The sequence below is a fragment of the Euprymna scolopes genome, chromosome 41, assembly GCF_053919585.1.
Source record: "Euprymna scolopes isolate OS-2025 chromosome 41, ASM5391958v1, whole genome shotgun sequence".
Lineage (NCBI taxonomy): Eukaryota > Metazoa > Mollusca > Cephalopoda > Sepiida > Sepiolidae > Euprymna > Euprymna scolopes.
In genome coordinates, this window is record NC_136522.1 from 61375 (window position 1) to 79632 (window position 18258).

At 32.5% G+C, this 18258-nt stretch overlaps 1 protein-coding gene across 1 annotated transcript in view; it reads left to right on the forward strand.

The window, feature by feature from the left end:
* Nucleotides 1–17584, forward strand: part of LOC145266283 (uncharacterized) — a 47366-nt gene extending 29782 nt beyond the window's left edge. The window contains exons 5-9 of the mRNA XM_080121825.1: nucleotides 129–214; nucleotides 7897–7936; nucleotides 8869–9764; nucleotides 13456–13527; nucleotides 17137–17584. Of these exons, the coding sequence (XP_079977951.1) occupies nucleotides 129–214; nucleotides 7897–7936; nucleotides 8869–9764; nucleotides 13456–13527; nucleotides 17137–17309 (1267 nt within the window). The 3' untranslated portion in view covers nucleotides 17310–17584. The remainder of the gene's footprint in view (nucleotides 1–128; nucleotides 215–7896; nucleotides 7937–8868; nucleotides 9765–13455; nucleotides 13528–17136) is intronic.
* The last annotated feature ends 674 nt before the right edge of the window (nucleotides 17585–18258 follow it).

The window sequence follows — 18258 nt, forward strand, 5'->3', positions numbered from 1 at the left end:
CAGATGTAAGCAGTATTTTAACCTGGTAAAGGGAGTCTATCTCCTTTGAAGCCGACTTGTCAACATCTATGTACTTCATTTTGAACTTGAAGTGATTTTCATAAAATAAATTTTGTTTTCCTTTGAAGGAAATTAAAATCCACCAGAAAAGTCCCAACATCATCTAAAATGGAAGAGATGATCAAGAAACTTGAAATGCAAATAAAAAATGAAGGTTTGTAACTTTTTATTTTTTTTAATCATAAAAATTTTTTTCAAATAATAAGGAATGCCAGCCCACCACAAATTGATGCGAGTTTTCTGCTTTTTAGCATAATTTTGCCTTTTTTCTTTTAATCTAGAAAAAGTAGATTTCCGTTTAAATTGCTAGAGCCTTCCATGGATGAGTTCTCTGATTTTTGCTTGAAATTCACTTTTTAAATAAGGAAAGGCTGATTCTTGCTAAATACCTAGAGTTTCACCTTATTATTGTCGTTATTTGACTGGATTTTATTTCTCTCTCGCTCTCTCTTCCTCGCTTTATTTTTCTGTTTTGTTGTTTTTCTCTCTTCCTATCTTGCCTTCTTTTTTTCCCCTTATGATAGTTCTCTGAACTGCTCTCTCCAAAAACAAAGGACAAGAACATGATTATATCTAACATTTAACATTACAGCACAAAAGTAACTAATGTTTTTAGTTCAATATTGAGGAAGTGGAGCTTAGGAAGGAATGTACCCCCCCCCCACCACCACCACCACCAAAAAAAAAAAAACTTAAAAATTTGCTTGAAAACAATAAATTAAAAAATATTCTATAAATATGCAGAATAGTGAGGGTTTTTTTTTTTTTCACAAAATTTAAGTAAACACTTCATCAAATCTCCACACTAACGTACTGTACTTGCAATAACCCTTATCCCTGAGTGGCTTATGGGCCTTGATAAGTGGTGACCACCGTGTAAAAAAAAAAAAAAAAAAGGAATGAGGTTCATTTTCTTGTATTGTAAAAATCACTTTGAACAAAATAAAATTTTGGAAAGAGAAAACTAACAACAGTTTCAGCATGTATAAAAGTATACAATTTCACTTAAGCAGTGTTGCAGTGTTTCAGCTTGATTGTGTTTCAAATATTAAAAATATTTTACAAAGCCAGACAAATCATTCCAAGACCAAATCAGAGTTTTCATAGTCTTTGATATTTGTTGGTTCTGAATCTGTAAATTCCTCAAACTGAAACGGGTATTTTTATTTTAGTAATAAAATCAGTTTATTGCTTCTTGATAATCTTCATAACACGTTATAATGTTTCAATATACATTTATACGTATACATTTTTTATGTGAGTTTTTTTTTTCTTATTCTTTTACATAAACCCTTCATTTCCTCTCAATATCAATCATAACATTTCTATCTATCCTTGCTCATTGATAGCTATTTATGCCAACTGCCCAAATAGTTTTCTTTTGGTTAAAACTTCTTTGAAACTTTTGACTAAACAAATTATAACATTGTTCCTAGTTCTATGACTCATTTAACTCTTTATTGCTATTGAGATTATTTAAGAGAACCCTAGTTAATCTAACCCTTTGTATAGTCCATGACCCTTTTCTTTTTTTTGTCTCTTATGTGCTCAACCCTCTGGTTGGCGAGACAGTTACGTTTGACACCTGACTCAATGGGCCAGAGGCATCATCTGTGCCCCCAACTTGATCGGATATCAATCTTATGCAACAATTATCAAATTTTTCCCTTTTCGTGTCAAAATACAGTTTAACATTATCATTAAGCATCAGTAGATCTATCTTATTCAAGCACTATTTATTCACTTACTACTCTCTAATTTCCGCGACCCATTAAGCTTCTTTGTTCATAAACCATCTTTACCAAAGTCCAATCACTATGGCTAGGTTATGTGTATACCCTGGAAATTTGATCTGTTGTCTGAATTCTGTCTACAACTTTCGGACTATCTACAGAAAAAAAAAAATTATCGCTATTTACATCCTCCATCTTTATAACCAAGGATTTTGAGCACCTCACATGTTTATCTTTCTACCACAGTAGTAATACAAGGTGCTGCACCTCATCACCATGAAGAGTTTCAGTTTTAACAAATAATTTCCTCCATGTCAAGTGTTTTACAAGGGGTGTGCAATAAGTAATGCCCCTGACCCACTTCCAGTTGTCTGATGGAGCTGAAATTTTGCATGTGCAATGATTTATATCTCTACGGGTTATGTGGCAATTATAGCTCTGAACTAATTGTGGTTTCTGTTTTACAGGTGTTTGAGCTGAGTCAGGTGTGACATAGAGCCTGTTGAATGTCGAGCAGTGATCCGGTTTTTGTATTTGAAAGGAGATACACCACAGAAGACTTTTGATGAAATGAAAGAAACTTATGGTGATAATGCCTAATCATATGACTTTGTAAAACGCTGGCATCGTGAATTCAAACATGGCCAGAAGTCTGTGGAAACAGCTCCCAGACCTGGTCGCCCCCCCCCCCTTCTGCCATTGATGAGGCATCTGTCCGTCAAGTTGAGGCTGCCATTTTGGAAGATCGGCGCATTACTATTCGCCAAATAGCCCAAGATGTCAAGATTAGTACAGGGTCTGTGGAAACTATCATTCATGACCATTTGCATATGCATAAGGTGTCTGCCAGAGGGATTCCCAGGTTGCTCATACCATTCCAGAAGCGAGAACGCGTCGAGTGCTCGAGGATGAATTTAGAGATGTGCCAAGAAGATGAGTCAAAATTTTTCAAAAGACTGATTACATAGGATGAAACCTGGGTCCATCACTTTGCTCCAGAGACCAAAGCCCAATCAATGCAGTGGAAGCACTTGGATTCACCACCTCCAAAGAAGGCAAGAGTGCAGCCCTTCGCTGGCAAGGTCATGCTCACAGTATTCTGGGACCAGGACGGAGTAGTGATGACAGATTTCCTGGCAAAGGGTATCACGATTACAGGAGCCTATTATGCTTCACTTTTGAGGAAATTAATAGAAGCTATCAAAATCAAGAGGCGAGGTAAGATCAGCAAAGGTACTCTCCTCCTGCAGGACAACGCTCCGGGCCACAACTCGCATGTCGCCAGATCAGAAGCACGGGCGTGTGGTTATGAAATTCTTCCTCATCCTCCCTACTCTCCTGACCTTGCACCCTCTGACTTTCACCTCTTCCCAGCCATGAAGTTGTTTTTGAAAGGAAAGCGTTTCCCAAATGATGCAGCCTTGATTTCTGAAGTCACATCATGGTTGGAGGACCAACCTGGGGTGTTCTACAAAAATGGTCTCCAGAGCTGCATCAAACGATGGGAGAAATACATAACTCTGAGTGGTTCCTATGTAAAGAAAGACTAATAACTGTGCCAAGTTTTGTTGCTCTACTGCTATGAGAAGTGGATCAAGGGCATTATTTATTGCACGCCCCTCGTACCTGACCATCACGCAGTCTTGCTTTTATTTCAAAATAAAAACTACTTAACATTTTAATATTTCAGTGTTCCATATTTATCTGAATCCATATAGCAAAATACAGACAAACAAAAGCTGTTGTTCGAATTCATAATGATGAGGCGCAGACACAGTGAAAAACCTTGCAAATAAAACCAAAATTATAATTTGCGTAGGATAGCCAATGCTATAAATGAGTGTGTTTTTTTTTTTCAGTTTCTTATGCAAAAAAAATACAATGTCTTCATATTTAATAATCATTTTTTACAATGGCAGGATCAATAGTCAATTATAAACGACCTATAAGCTTAGAATAAAATTACTACTCTTATAGAATAAAGTCAAATTTATTGTTATTTTTTTATTTTTATTACTTACTTTAGTATGTATTTTTACTTGCATTATAATTATTTAAACATTTATTCCAGTCTTACAAAACCTCCAGCTAAGATTTTTTTTTAATTTTAAAAGTTTAGTAATTTATAATAAAACTGAAGATACCTCTTAAACAGTCCAAACACAAATTTATAAAAATATGTTGAAGACAAAATAGTTTATTCCAAATTTCTCTCTAAAACAAAAACTATTTGCTACGTTAAAATGAGTATGAAACAATATGACTTATAATAATGCATAACTGACCGGTAAAAGTAAAATCTTTGTATTTGAGACTAAAACATCATCGACGGTAACTCACCTTCCCCACAAACAAGAAAATATGACTACAAGATCAGAGAAAAATTCGAAAGTGAGCAGACAAAAAGAAATAAGCAAACAAATGTACTCACTGATTAGTGTAATATCGTTTTTGTTTCAAGTTCTCCCCTCTTGACTTTTTTTTTTTTTTTTGTCTCTTTTGCAACGGCATTTTTCTGTAGTAACGTTTATTTTTATTTTTTTTCTTCATATTGACCCTTTTATGATAAAATGCAAAGTCACAGCATACAAAATAAATCTAATGTAACGTGGCCATTACGTCACAAATGGACAAATAAAAAAAATATGCAAGTCGGCATTTTTCTCTTTTGAACAGTTTTTTTATTACCGTAACTTTCGGCATCGCTTAAGGTCTCTCGCTGCCACATGTTCATTTTATCTGGCTAGCGTTTCTATTTCTTCCGACCACCCACTGGGCACAGCCGGCCAATTCTTGTCCTTGGTATTTATACATCCATTTTCTTTGATGTCAACTTTTGTTTTTGGTACCCTGATTTATCGGAGAGGGACCTATGTTTTCAGTGGCGTCCGTTATTCTAGGCGATTGCCAGATAACTGTCTGTTAGTTTTTCCTGAAATTTTGCCACAAATTATATTTTATTAAATAGATGTACACAGTAAAAAAATTTTTTTTTGCAAAAATTCCCGTTGCGTCCTGAGGGGCTTAAAAGAGGTTAAAAAATGCCCCAAAATGGCCAAAAATAACAGGTTTTGCTCCATAACTTTTAATCCATCCATTGAATTTTTCTGAAACTTAATGTGGAGCCCATTTTTCTTAATAGAAATCCAGTATGGGTGACCCTGGCAAAATTCTGGTTTGCATCCTGGGAACTTTTAGTACTAAAAACACCCCTGTTTGTGGCTCTTTTTTTATATTTCTCAATAAAAACTTTATATGTCTGATTATATAGTTGTTTTTCATGGTGATCGACTCAAATATACATGTGATAAGGCCTAAAACTGCACTGTTATCCATTTACACTGGACGTCCCCAGGACTCAAAAATGGTCAAAAAAGACACTTTTTGCCCCATAGCGTTTGATCAATCCATTAGATTTTCCTGAAACTTGGCCAAAATGTGGAGGCCATTGTTCTTAATATAAATTCAGTATGGGTGACCCTGGCAAAAATCTGGTTCGCATCGCTCTGGAACTTTTAGGGCTGAAAAAACATGCCTTTTTGGAGCTCTTTTTTCATCTTACTCAAAAACTTGATATGTATGTAGTGGTATAGTGGTTTTCCATGGTGCTGAATTCAAATATACATATCTTAAGGCATGAAACTGCACCGTTTGTCCATTTTCACTGAGATTTGGTGTTCCCAGGGGTCACAAATGCCCCAAAATTGCAAAAAATTACACTTTTTACCCCATAACTTTTGCCCCATTCATTAGATTTTTTTGAAACTTGGCAAAAATGTGATGACATCGTTGGCCCTTCACACTTCTCACATTCATCATTTCTTTACTATTTTTTGACACATCATCTCACATACAGCACCAGACCCCCTCTGGTGCTGCATGTGAGATGATGCGACAAAAAATTGTTCCCAAGCATGTGTTGCAATTTTCTGCTACTGCTAATCTTTTTGCATACTGGCCACACTTTGCTGCTGTTGATACTTACTATGCGCTCATATGCACTAAGTTGTACTTCTTATACCTTTATTATTATTTTGTGGGGGGAAAAGATATTACGCAGAGGAGTAGTACCTTTTCAAGTGGCCATCAGGCATCCCCTGACTGGTCTCCATGCATCCCAGCGTTATTTGAGGTGCAATACACAGCCTCTCCATAGCGAATGACCGTCCGTGTGTGGCGAAGAGGCACATCCTTCTCAAGGTTACTCTGTTATTATGGTTAGGCATAAAGAGAACACGGTGGATCTAGAGGAGTAAACCTCGATAATCAATCCTGTTGTTCCATGGGTAACAGTAGTTCCAGTTGCACTCACCGACAAACTGATGTTATGAATCTGAGAACAACATGGCTTTGCAGATAATCAGATTAAATTGACAATTGGAAGGCACACAAGCTCTAGTTAGCAGAGAACTGTGGAACTGCAATGTGGAGTAGCACTCCATGCTTTTATGCAGTGCAATCGAAACTTCACTATGAATACACACAAATACAGCATCAGGGGTCAGGCCCTGTAAACATAATCCTCAATGTTCAGACATGTCCTGTAGCAAATAGGACGAATGAAGGTGCTCCCTTAAATCTGATTGATTTTAATTTGAAGCATTCTGAAAGACAACGGAGATGAGAAATGAGATATTATTTTATAATTTTATACTTTTTTATTTCATATTCTTTTGTATTTTTTATTCCATTATTCGACCATTTGTTCATCCTCTATCTTCACATTTTTTTATACTTAATCCTTTATAATTTATCTTATTCACATTTTTGGATACTTAATCCTTTATAATTTCTTATTCACATATTTTTTAATACTTAATCCTTTATAATTTATCTTATTCACTTATATTTTTTGATACTTAATCCTTTATAATTTATTATTCACATATTTTTTGATACTTAATCCTTTATAATTTATTATTCACATATTTTTTAATACTTAATCCTTTATAATTTATTATTCACATATTTTTTGATACTTAATCCTTTATAATTTATTATTCACATATTTTTTGATACTTAATCCTTTATAATTTATTATTCACATATTTTTTAATACTTAATCCTTTATAATTTATTATTCACATATTTTTTGATACTTAATCCTTTATAATTTATTATTCACATATTTTTTGATACTTAATCCTTTATAATTTCTTATTCACATATTTTTTAATACTTAATCCTTTATAATTTATTATTCACATATTTTTTGATACTTAATCCTTTATAATTTATTATTCACATATTTTTTAATACTTAATCCTTTATAATTTATCTTATTCACTTATATTTTTTGATACTTAATCCTTTATACTTTAGCTTCTTACCTTTATTTTATTATATTAATCATTTCTAATAATTTGTGCATTATTTAAATACTGTTATAATTCCAATACCCCTAGTACTACTAATATATATGGACCTAGCAAAAATTCCCTATTTAAAGTAAATCCTTTCCATAGGTATAACTCATCAATACATATCAAATAAACATCTTTCAATCACTTATCCTATATTCTTCCCGAGAGTTTAGATGCACATATGCACACATATATTAAACCCACTATGGCATACACCTATCTTCATTATATAATAAAAGCTTTATTCCTCTTATATCACAGAGATCACTTTAGTTCTCCAAATTCCATCCACAAACAGTTCCAATATTTAATCTCTAACTGCACAATTATTTCACTCCTGATGTAGCTATTGCTAGACGTCGCATCCCTAGTATATTACCTAACATCTTTTCTCCTATTCTGATGAGAAGCATTAGGCTGTGAAATACCATTGTATAAAGAGTTTTACTTCTCCTACACTCCTAATTGATGTATCATCCATATTGAATAAACAAATAAATCTATATATATTAGTATATATTTTTATATTGTCATTTTCTTATTTTATTGATACTCTATATAGGCTCCAAAGCAATTTCTTCAGCTTTGCATTATCCCGAAAAGTCTCCTCTTAAAGAATCTATCTTATTCTTTTAACTCCCGCATATACATATATACCTCTATATTTATGATGTATAAAGGTAACGTGTGTGTATATATATATTAGTCTTTTCAATAAAAATGTTCTTAATTTTTTACAGCTGAAGACAAATTAACTGATGATGCTAAGAATCATAAAAGGTATTTAAGAAAAAAGAAATTATTTTCCTTTCATTGTGGTGCTTGAACACAACTCTAAACTGTTTCTGACAATCTTGGGCAAAGATGCTAGTGTGATTATAAGAGTTAGGAATGTATGGCGAAAATTTCAGGAAACTTCTTCCATTACTAAACAGTAAAGTCTTATCACTTAACCAAAAGAAGAGTCTATCAGGCATGTGTATGCAGTGTGATGATATATGGAAATAAAATGTATCCAATGAAGGTTGAGTACATGCATTGTATGGAGAGAAATGATATGAAATCGACATGATGGATGTATAATGCTCGTCTTAAAGGCGAGCATAATTCTAATGTTCTCTGATTAAGCATAGACAGTATAGGGTAATGTACACAGAATAGGAGATTTTCGTGGTATGGCTATGTTGAAAAAAAAGGATGAGGTTAGTAGATATGGAAGTTTAACTAAACTAGCAGGTTCAGTTCACAGTGAAGGTTAACAAAAGATATGAAAGTGATAAGGATGGGCTTGATAGAAAAAAAGAATAAACGAAAACCTGACCGGAGATGGGTTAGTTCGTGAGTCAATTTCTTCAAACCATATAATGCATGCTAGCATATAAAACGGATGTTAAACTGAATATCATGCATGATGATAAATGAAGGTAATAATTATTACATCAAATCAATCAACTAAATTGACAAGATTCCATTACTTCTCAATAGATGTGCAAAAATGACATGAAAATGCATTTTTGACTTTTCATTTAAACAGCTAACACATTGAATCTTCTTAATATGATTCATTGCACATTAGACATCAAGCTAGATTTTTTTTCTTTTTTTGGCTAGTGATAATTTAGTTTGGAAGTAATTTCTTAAAACTATCCAATGCATGTGGACATTAAACCAAATGTGATGATAATGAATTTTTTTTTCTTCTAATCTTTCAGGGTCATGAATTCCCTTGAAAGCATTCTGCCACTTCAAAGAACTTCTTCAGAGAACCAAGGAACTGTCACTTCTAGTCCAACTTCCATCAAGAAGTGTCTACCAAGGATCAGTGAACCAGCATCATCATCTGATTCTAAGGTTGTAGTTTCTATTGATGAAAACATTGATCATTCTGCCTTGACAAACAACGAAGAAACATCTTGGAGTGATGATGAGCTTTTCTGTGACGAGTCTTTTATCGCTAAAGTAGCACAGACAAGTGAAAATAAAACTAATACAAAAATTGAAAAAAACAAGTTTTCACCTGATAATAAAAAGCAACAAAACTGTTACAAGAATTTATTGTCAAGCCAGGAATGTACGTCTGATACAACAGATAGAAAGGCTGAAATTAATGGTGCATTCCCAAACACATGCAAATCAGCCAACTCTGTTACTTCTAATTTTACTGTTAAAACTGACAGTGGCAATACTAACGATGTAGACGATGACTTCTCAGACAGCGATACAGATGAACTTCTATCTCAGATTACAGAGCAAGAGATATCTTGTTCAGTCGGATTAGTTGATAACAAAGATAATACTTCAAGAAAAGATATTTGTACTGACAATCCTGTTGGCTTACCTCGTCCAGTAACAGCAAGCACGGTTGCTCATAAAACTGACAAAAAATTGCCTGTGATAGAAAAAACCTCAGTTGATGCATTCTTGGAATTTTTAGATATACCAATGTCGGATTCTTTTCGGAAACCATCTCCAAGAAAACCATTCAAAACTACAAATGAAACCACAACAAAAAAGAAGTCTTACAATTTCAAAAGTTTAAAAAACAATAACAAACAAAATACAACTATATCAGCTACGTACACTTTAACTTCAGAGGAAAATAATAATGGTAAGTATTTTTTTCTTTTCTGTTACTTGGCTGTTGTCTGAATCTTGGGAAAAAAATCTGATATAAGTGTAAACATGCATGTTTAGTATGTTGCGTGTTTCTGATGCATATGAGTAGCAGACTTACTGTAGATGAAAGAATTTGGACCAAGAGAAGATGGAGAGTGGGGGGCACAAAGAATTTAAGATATCTTTGATTTTGGAGTCCAGCCACCCAGAATTTTATTTCTCTTCACATGTAATGTCTTTATAAATGGGGATTTATACCAAAAACAACCTACTTGAGAAAAATAATGTTCATAAATTGTCTGTAGATAGGCCCGTTTCAGTCGGAATCAAAAAATTTCAGTCAAAAGTACACATATTCCAGCCTATGTGCAGTGGAGAGAGGTTTAGGCAGTCAGAGTTGGATGACTGAGAGTAAGCTAAATCTAATCCAAAGATAAGAAAGAAGGAGACAGAGGCTCTTAGGATCTAAATCAGTGGTTTTCAACTAGTGAACCACAGATCCCTTAGGATCTGCGAAGTTCTTCAAGGTGATCTGCAACATCAACAGATACGAAAATAAAAAACAGGTTATATCAATATATTAGTGACTCTTACCAAGATAACTCATCATTCTCCTCTGAAGCAAGAGACCTTTATTAACGGGTAAGGTCACTAAATACTGTATTGAGTGGATAGCAAGAAAATAATAGACATTAAAAAAAATTTTTTACTCAAAATGACTCATCATTATATGATGAGTCATTTGGAGTAAAAAATTTTTTTCGTTTTAAGCATCTAAACTCAGGAAATACACAGTTGAAATATGTAAACATTAGGTAAAAACTAACCAACATGTCTGTCTTCTATCTGTTTCATCTTAATGTGAAAAACCTTGACCTTGTTGATCAAAGAAGCAAAATGCTGTAAACAGGAAATGAAATGACAAAAAATTGAACACTTGGAGCAAAAATAAAAACTGAAGAAACACTTTGAGTAAAAAAAAAACATGAAAAATATTTTATTTACAAACACTACTGTGTGAACAGAAGACGGTAAATTAAACAAACAACTAAGAAATTCTTCATTTTGTTTTCTCTTTCTTACCACAGTGTTTTGCTTTTCCAATTCTGTTCGAAAATCATCATGGTCAAATTTCATATTAATTTTAATTCTCTTAAATAAAAAATTTAGATATCAGGTTGACAGCTTTTGCAGTTTGTAACTTTTAAATTCAGATGAACATATCTCAGCTAAAACAAAAATTTATTGATCAAAATAAGCACCATCAAAATCAACACACTTTTGCCAATGCCAAACAAGTGTATTTATGCCAGTAATGTAAAAATCTTGCATTCTGGTAGCGATGAAGTCGCTGAGGACGTTTTAGATATCACTTAGGTTTTTGAAGCATTTCTCAGGCAGAAAGGCAGAAAGATGTTGATAAAAAGTGGTAGTCAGTAGGTGAGAAGTCTAGAGAGTATGGTAGATGAAGCAGTTTCATAGCCCAATTCATTCAACTTTTGCAGGGTTGGTTTAGCAACATGCACTCAGGCATTGTCGTGAAGGAGAATATGGCCTTTGCTGGGTGTTATTGTTGAAGTTTTTGATGGATTTCATTCATTTAGTGACAGTACTTTTCTGCCATATTAGTTTTGCCTGCATTCAAAAATCTGTAATAGATGAGACCATCACAGACCACCAATCAACATGACCTTCTTTTGGTGCAACTCTGGCTTCGGGAAGTATCGTGGAGCTTCATCGGCGTCTAACCACTAAGCTGAGCATCGCCAGTTATAAAGAACCCACTTTTCATCGCAAGTCACAACCCGGTTGAGAAACTGATTATTTTTGTTGCATAAAAGAAGAGAAAATGATATTTTATAACAGTGTTTCTTTTGGTTGTTGTTCAGTTCGTGAGGCACTCATTTATCAAGTTTTTTTTCTTTCCAATCTCTCAAGTGTTGGAAATCGTATACATTACGTCTAATTCTCAAACAGTTGTGCGTGATTGACTTCGATTAAGACTCTTAATTGATTGTTGTGAACAACAAAATTTCTTAAACCACCATTATGATGTGTGTTCAGTAGTGATTGCTGAGCCATATGCTTTGTTGATATCGCAAACTGTTTCAGTAGCTTTTCAGCCTAGCTTGGGCTGAAATAAGAAAATTGTGCGAATTTGCTTTTTTTTCCATCTTGTATTCAACATTCTGAAAAGAAGAAAATTGTTTTAAAACGATTGTAATTTAAATGATTAGATAGAGCACAAAACCCTCTTTAAAATGATATATTAAATAAAGGTATTATAATGAAAACTTATTTGAAAATATATCATTTATAATCCAAATTAAAAATTCCATAAGAACTTTCTTCTCAACCTAATAGTATTGTGTTTTTGTGAATATAAACCTTTTAGATTTTATTAAAAACATTCCTTATATACATTCATGTATATGAAGATCCACAAGAAAAATGAGAATCTCACAGGATCTGCGCCTGCAAAAAGGTTGAAAACCACTGCTCTAAACTAAGAAACTTATACTTGAGTTTGGTCAGGCAAAAATCTCGTTTTGCAAGTCTGCTATTCAACCTAAGAAAACAAATAACATTGTAACCTACAAATGAAAATAAATCTTGTTAATTGTTTTTAAAGAAGAGTTATCATTTATTTGAAGTGAGAATTCTGTCTTGCAGCATTGACTGAATATAACAATAACTTTGAACTGGCACCACAAACAGGATCAACACAGTCTATGCAGTTAATTGATACACATGCATGTTCATATAAAAATTATGTGGTTAACATCTATCTTCTAATATGCAATTTCTCATGCTGTTATGCCCAGACGTGCATAGAAGCGTGTGCATTTGGAAGCTGGTGCACATACTCACTTCTTAACATTTCTTCCCAAATGTTGACGCAGTTCCATGGAGCATAGTGTATTTAAACATTAATGAAAATAAAGATAAATTTAAATAATTAAAATAAAATAGAAGCAAGAAAGATAATCAGTAAATATTTAGCAAGCCTGTCAAAGTAAATTGCTGTTAGATTTTAATCTAATTTATAAAACTCACTATGTCTGTCTTTCTCCATATTTTACAAACACCATCTTTTCCAAAACTAAAAGTCGCAGAGCAGCGCTAAAAGCCTCAAATGATTAGATTTTTTATGGACCATTCTTTTATGGGTATTTAGCCAGTTAAAATAGTTTTTAAGGGGCCAAAAAGGGGTCAAAATTGAAAAGATCATACATTTCTACCTTAGTTTATATTTAATCAGTTCATATGCATGTCACGTTGGTACAGTGGTAATGTAACCAGCTTTGAATGATACCCAAATACTTTTTTCTTTTCTTTTGAAATCACAACTCTATAATAATATATGAATCTGGACAAATTAAAATGTCTTATTTAAGCGTATTTTATGACCAGGCAAACCCCCACCTCCACCACTAATATAATGTAACTCTTAAAACATTAGTATAAGATTCAGGTTTTATAACTAAAATCTAATTTACATTTTTATAAGATTCTATGTTTTGTTTTTGTTTGAAAATATCTCAATGTATAACTGATTTCAATTAAATATAGGAACAATGTAAACTTTTAACATTTATTAAATTTTACACTTGAGTTTGATTACTTATATATATATATATATATATATATATATATATATATATATAATTTTATCTTTGCAGTTGATCCCCTGGACAATTCGTTTGATGATCTATTTAGTGATAAAGATGAAGAAATACTGAAATTTGCTGAATGTAAGTATACTAGCTTCCAAATCATTCCGTGGATGGCCTTTTAAGCTGTCTGTTATTATTTATTTACTAAGAATTTTCACACAGATCATTATATGGCAGCGAGTTTCAGTATAAATAAAGTTTAAAAGAAAAAAAGGAATGTTAGGTTTGAACCTTGAAAATTAGCCGGCTAAAATGATAAATATCTCAATACCAAGTAGTGTTCTCTGAAGTTTGAGTGAGAACATGTCTCCCCAGAATTCTAGTACTCTCCACTTCTTTCGATAACCATTGAAAATTATTTTGTAATATCACAACAGCTATTCATCATTGACTTCTCACTGGAAACAATAAGCCTCCTCATGGTCCCAGTCCAAAAAAGATGATAAAATGTAGGGAGCTGAGTACAGAATCTTGATGAACTTGAACTTGCATATAAAACTCATCACTATAATTATCTCCATTGCAAACTCTGCTCCAAGCATTAATGTACATTCCTTAGACAAAATGTACAATCAACTGATCCACTCTAACCTTCTTCATTACCTACCAAATAAAATGGCTATTATGTTTCTTCAAGTGTTTCTAATAGCAAGGTCAAAAGCAAGTGGATATTTCAAGACTATTTCATCATTGGTGTCAATTTCTAATCTGCCAATCCCAAACTTCCACATATGCAGGCCATTGTCCTATCTGGGATCTGGTCTATGAATTTTTTTTATTACTTTAATCACAAAATTAATCAATAGTAATCAATAGTTTATTATTTGATTCACCTCAACAAAGTTGCAGTTTGGCTGCTTGTATGGAGCTGAAAATGTTCTCCAAATTGACAAAAATCGCAAATTTTCATGAGTCATATATTACATTCATTAGATTTTGTTGAAAATCCATCAACATTTTGTAATCTTTGTTTACATTATTGGCAGGGAGAGATAACTGACACTTATTCAAATAATAAGTTAAAGTAAACGCTTTACAGAAAGAACTAGAAATGATTGCTCACAAAATTCAAAGAATGCAGATTGTAAAACCATGTGTCCCTCTTTTGACAACTGTTGTCCCAAGACTGTTGCCATAATTTTCTATTCATTTTCGTCTCTTATTCTTGTTCTGGCCATGTTGTCTTCTGTCATATTAGTGATTCCCAAGGGTGCAAGCACTGGCTTACAAATGTAAAGATATTAAACAAGAAAAAACACAGACTCTGACACATTCTGCAAATATCTTTTGTAATTTGTGTGTGTGATATCATTGTGGAAACTGACTCTCTAAACCCTAATGTCTACATCTTAGTTGTCTGTCGAGGCCGCTCTTCCAATCTACTCCGAGCAACAACCTGTTGTCAACTGTCCCTAACTAAAAACTGTCATCAACTCAAAACTGTCCGTAAACTGACTTCTAAATTTATTGCCTCAAATTTGGAAATGCTAAAAGTCTCTTTTTTATCTCAGAGTGACTGATAAATAGAAATGGTTCAACTTCTTAAGCACTTCTATCTGATTCATCCATAACATTTCCGACCACCTTTGTGTTCTTTGATAAATCACTTCTCCCACTGTCTTTTTACTAATCTTATTTCCTATAAATTTGTTTCTGCTAATAAACTATTTTTTCTCATTTTTATGGCTTTTTTTTCTTCAAACATATTTTCTTTATTTTTAATCAATCACTTCTTAAGACAAGGGGGAGGGGGTCTCATAGTATCACAAGATGATAAAAATCGGAATCATATCTGATCTAACATGTTTTACGCACCAATATGTGTTAAACAGGTTTAAGAAATTGATTTCTAATTTAACCTATGCCTAGCCAGAGTTTTAAAAATCGCTCTTTTTCTCGGGTCTATTTTTATTACTTTCATGTGTTCATTGACCTAAACCTAGTAAATTGAAAGAGAGATAACCAGTTTATGGACAAGGAGAGTAAAACAATGAAGATAGATAAGAACTTAGATATGGACAAAGTGTATTTGGATGGTGATCTTATTGAGGTTGTCAAGAAATTTTGTTAACTTGGTAATACCATTAGAGAATAAGGTGAAGCAGGTGTGAACATGATTGCAAGAGATAGGACGATGGAGTAAGTTTAGGGAATGGTACTTCTGCAGTTTGAATCCCGTTTTTCCGTGAGTCTTGCTCGGCCATGCCCGATGGATGATGAAGACGGCTGGACTATACTGAGCAAACAGAATCAATACAGAAACAAAAAATAATAATAAAATAAACAAACTACCGCAATAAATTCATAAAATTGTTTTATTTTTTATTATTGTCCACTTTTTCTTTTTTTGTAATAAAAGTTTTGTTTTATCAAATAATGAACACATTTTTTTCCTACTTTTTTCAATTTTTTTTTTATATGAAAAGTTATTTTTCTTTGAATTAATCAAAAAGTATTTGTTTTGTTTTAAGGAATAAAGAACAATTTTTTTTTCTATTTTGGGAATATAATTTTTGTTTTTTGTATTTTTGAACAATTTTTGAGATTTTCTCAAAGAAAAGTTTTGATTTTTTTTTTTTTTTTTTTTTTTTTTAATGCATTTTCTGAAATTTTTGAAAATACGTTTCTTTTCTTTTTTTTTTTTTTTTACTTTTATTGTGGGGAGGGGTTAGGGTTACACTTGGGTGGGGAACAACTTATGATTTCCTGAGAATAGGTTATTTCCTTAGGAATAGTAGTTTCTGCCAGTTGAAGGAAAACATTTCATTTTCCTTTCTTGTCACAAGAATAAAGACTTGTTTGAAGCGTGATGAAACTCTTCCCCTTTTTTTCCCCCTTTCAATTTGGTGTTGTCTGCTTGCTTGCATCTCTTTTTGCTACTCGGTTTCTCAGTGAATAAGCTCACTTGGCATTTTCTGGGTCTGCCAAGTAACACTCACAGAAAAATGATTTAAGCTGCAGAAGTACCTAGAGAAATTCTATCATTACTAACCAGCGGAGTATTACTATTTTTGACCAACAGAAGAGTCTATCAAGAATGTTATTGCAATGTGATAATATATGAAAGTGAAGGTGGGCCAGTAAGGGTACAAGACATGCATTGCATGGAGAGAAATTGTATGAGAATTATGCAATGGATGTGATTCTGATAACCTCAGAAGATTAAATTTGGACAATATAGGGAGATGTGTGCAGAACAGGAGACTTTGATGATATGGCCATGTTGAAAGAATAGATGAGAGTTCTTAGGTTAGTAAGTATAGAAAAGTTAAGATAGCAGGTTCAGACTCAAAGCCAAGGAAAACAATTTTTATATATCAAAATTATAATTGCATGTTTTATCTTCTAGTAATGAGCTATTTGTACGACTAATTGAGAAATGTGAAGTTTAATAAAAAATATATAAAGTCATGGTGGATTAGAGTTTATGAGGTCTGGCAGATCCTAATGATATTTTAAAATATTGAAATGTTTTAGAGTGAGCAGGAGCGGGGAGTGAGGATCTCTTTGACTATTTGCTGATGTAAAAAATTGGAACATTTTACTTGATAAACTCAGAAGTTCTGTTTTGCTAGACATTCAAGTTCGCTTGTCTCCGATACCATGAATATTAAATTTATTTTAAAACACTATTTTATTTTTTTATTTTTTTTCATTTTTTATTTATTTATTTATTTTTTTTTTCAGCTTTGGACAGAACGGAAGAGAAAGTCGAAGAATCAAAGAAACCTTTAAGTTATATTCCTGAAATTCTACCAAAAGTGAAACCTGTTTGTACCAAAGAGGAAATTGAACGTAAAAAAAGAAAAGCACTTATTCGAAGAAAAAAACTTAATGCCATCACAAAATTGAGTCAATAAAAAATTTTGTATAATATTTTACTGTAAAGATTGGCAGCAATTAACTGTTCTTATTTTTCTTATTATATAGTGTTCTTATTAAATATTTTATTAAAAATTTTTCTGTTTGGATAATAATAGTTAAAAGTTACTCCTATTTATTTTCGTTACTTTTATTATACAAAGTAAAGCTGTCTATTTGTCCAGCTAAAAATATAAAAACTACACAAGACACACCCACAAAGCCGATGTATTCTTTTTCAGCATTGCCTCGAATAAAGTACAGGTACATTTTTGGTGTTTTTTCAGATTTCGCTTATATTAAAAAAATAAAGAAAAATCTGTATGATGTACATACCTGAAGTGGAAAGAAAATATTGTATTCCAAAAATCATGTAAATTGATCTAGTATTTTTATTTTTATAAAGAAAACCATTTTAGCAAAGTTTTTCAGTATCCCCATATGAAGAATAGTTTTCTAAAATCTCCTAAGTTGTAATTATTAAAACTTGTTCCATAATCTGGTTTTCAAGATGGCATCATGATATTGTCACTGTTCATTTAGCCACAAAATTTGTTTTTTTTATTTAGAAATAAAACTACATGATCAATTTACATGATTTTTGGTGTACTATACTTGCTTTCTGTCATGGGTATTTTTGTTGTTTAATATAGGGGGAATTCTGGACCAACACCCAATTTTTTTTATATTAATTCTTTTAAAAGAAAAGAATTAGTTGGAAGGACATAGAAAATATTTAGAGAGATTTCTTAATGTTATTGTGTGGTAATTTGTAAATGATTTTTTTCTTGTTGCCAGAGAAAGTGAGAGAGAAAAAATGATAGCGAGGGGCAGGGTAATGAAAAGAAGAGAAATGATAGGAAGGGGATAAAAGAGTGAGCAAAAGAAAGAAAGATGTTACACACTTTTGAACTCTTCTGTTTTGTTATCCTGGGCAATGCCAAATAA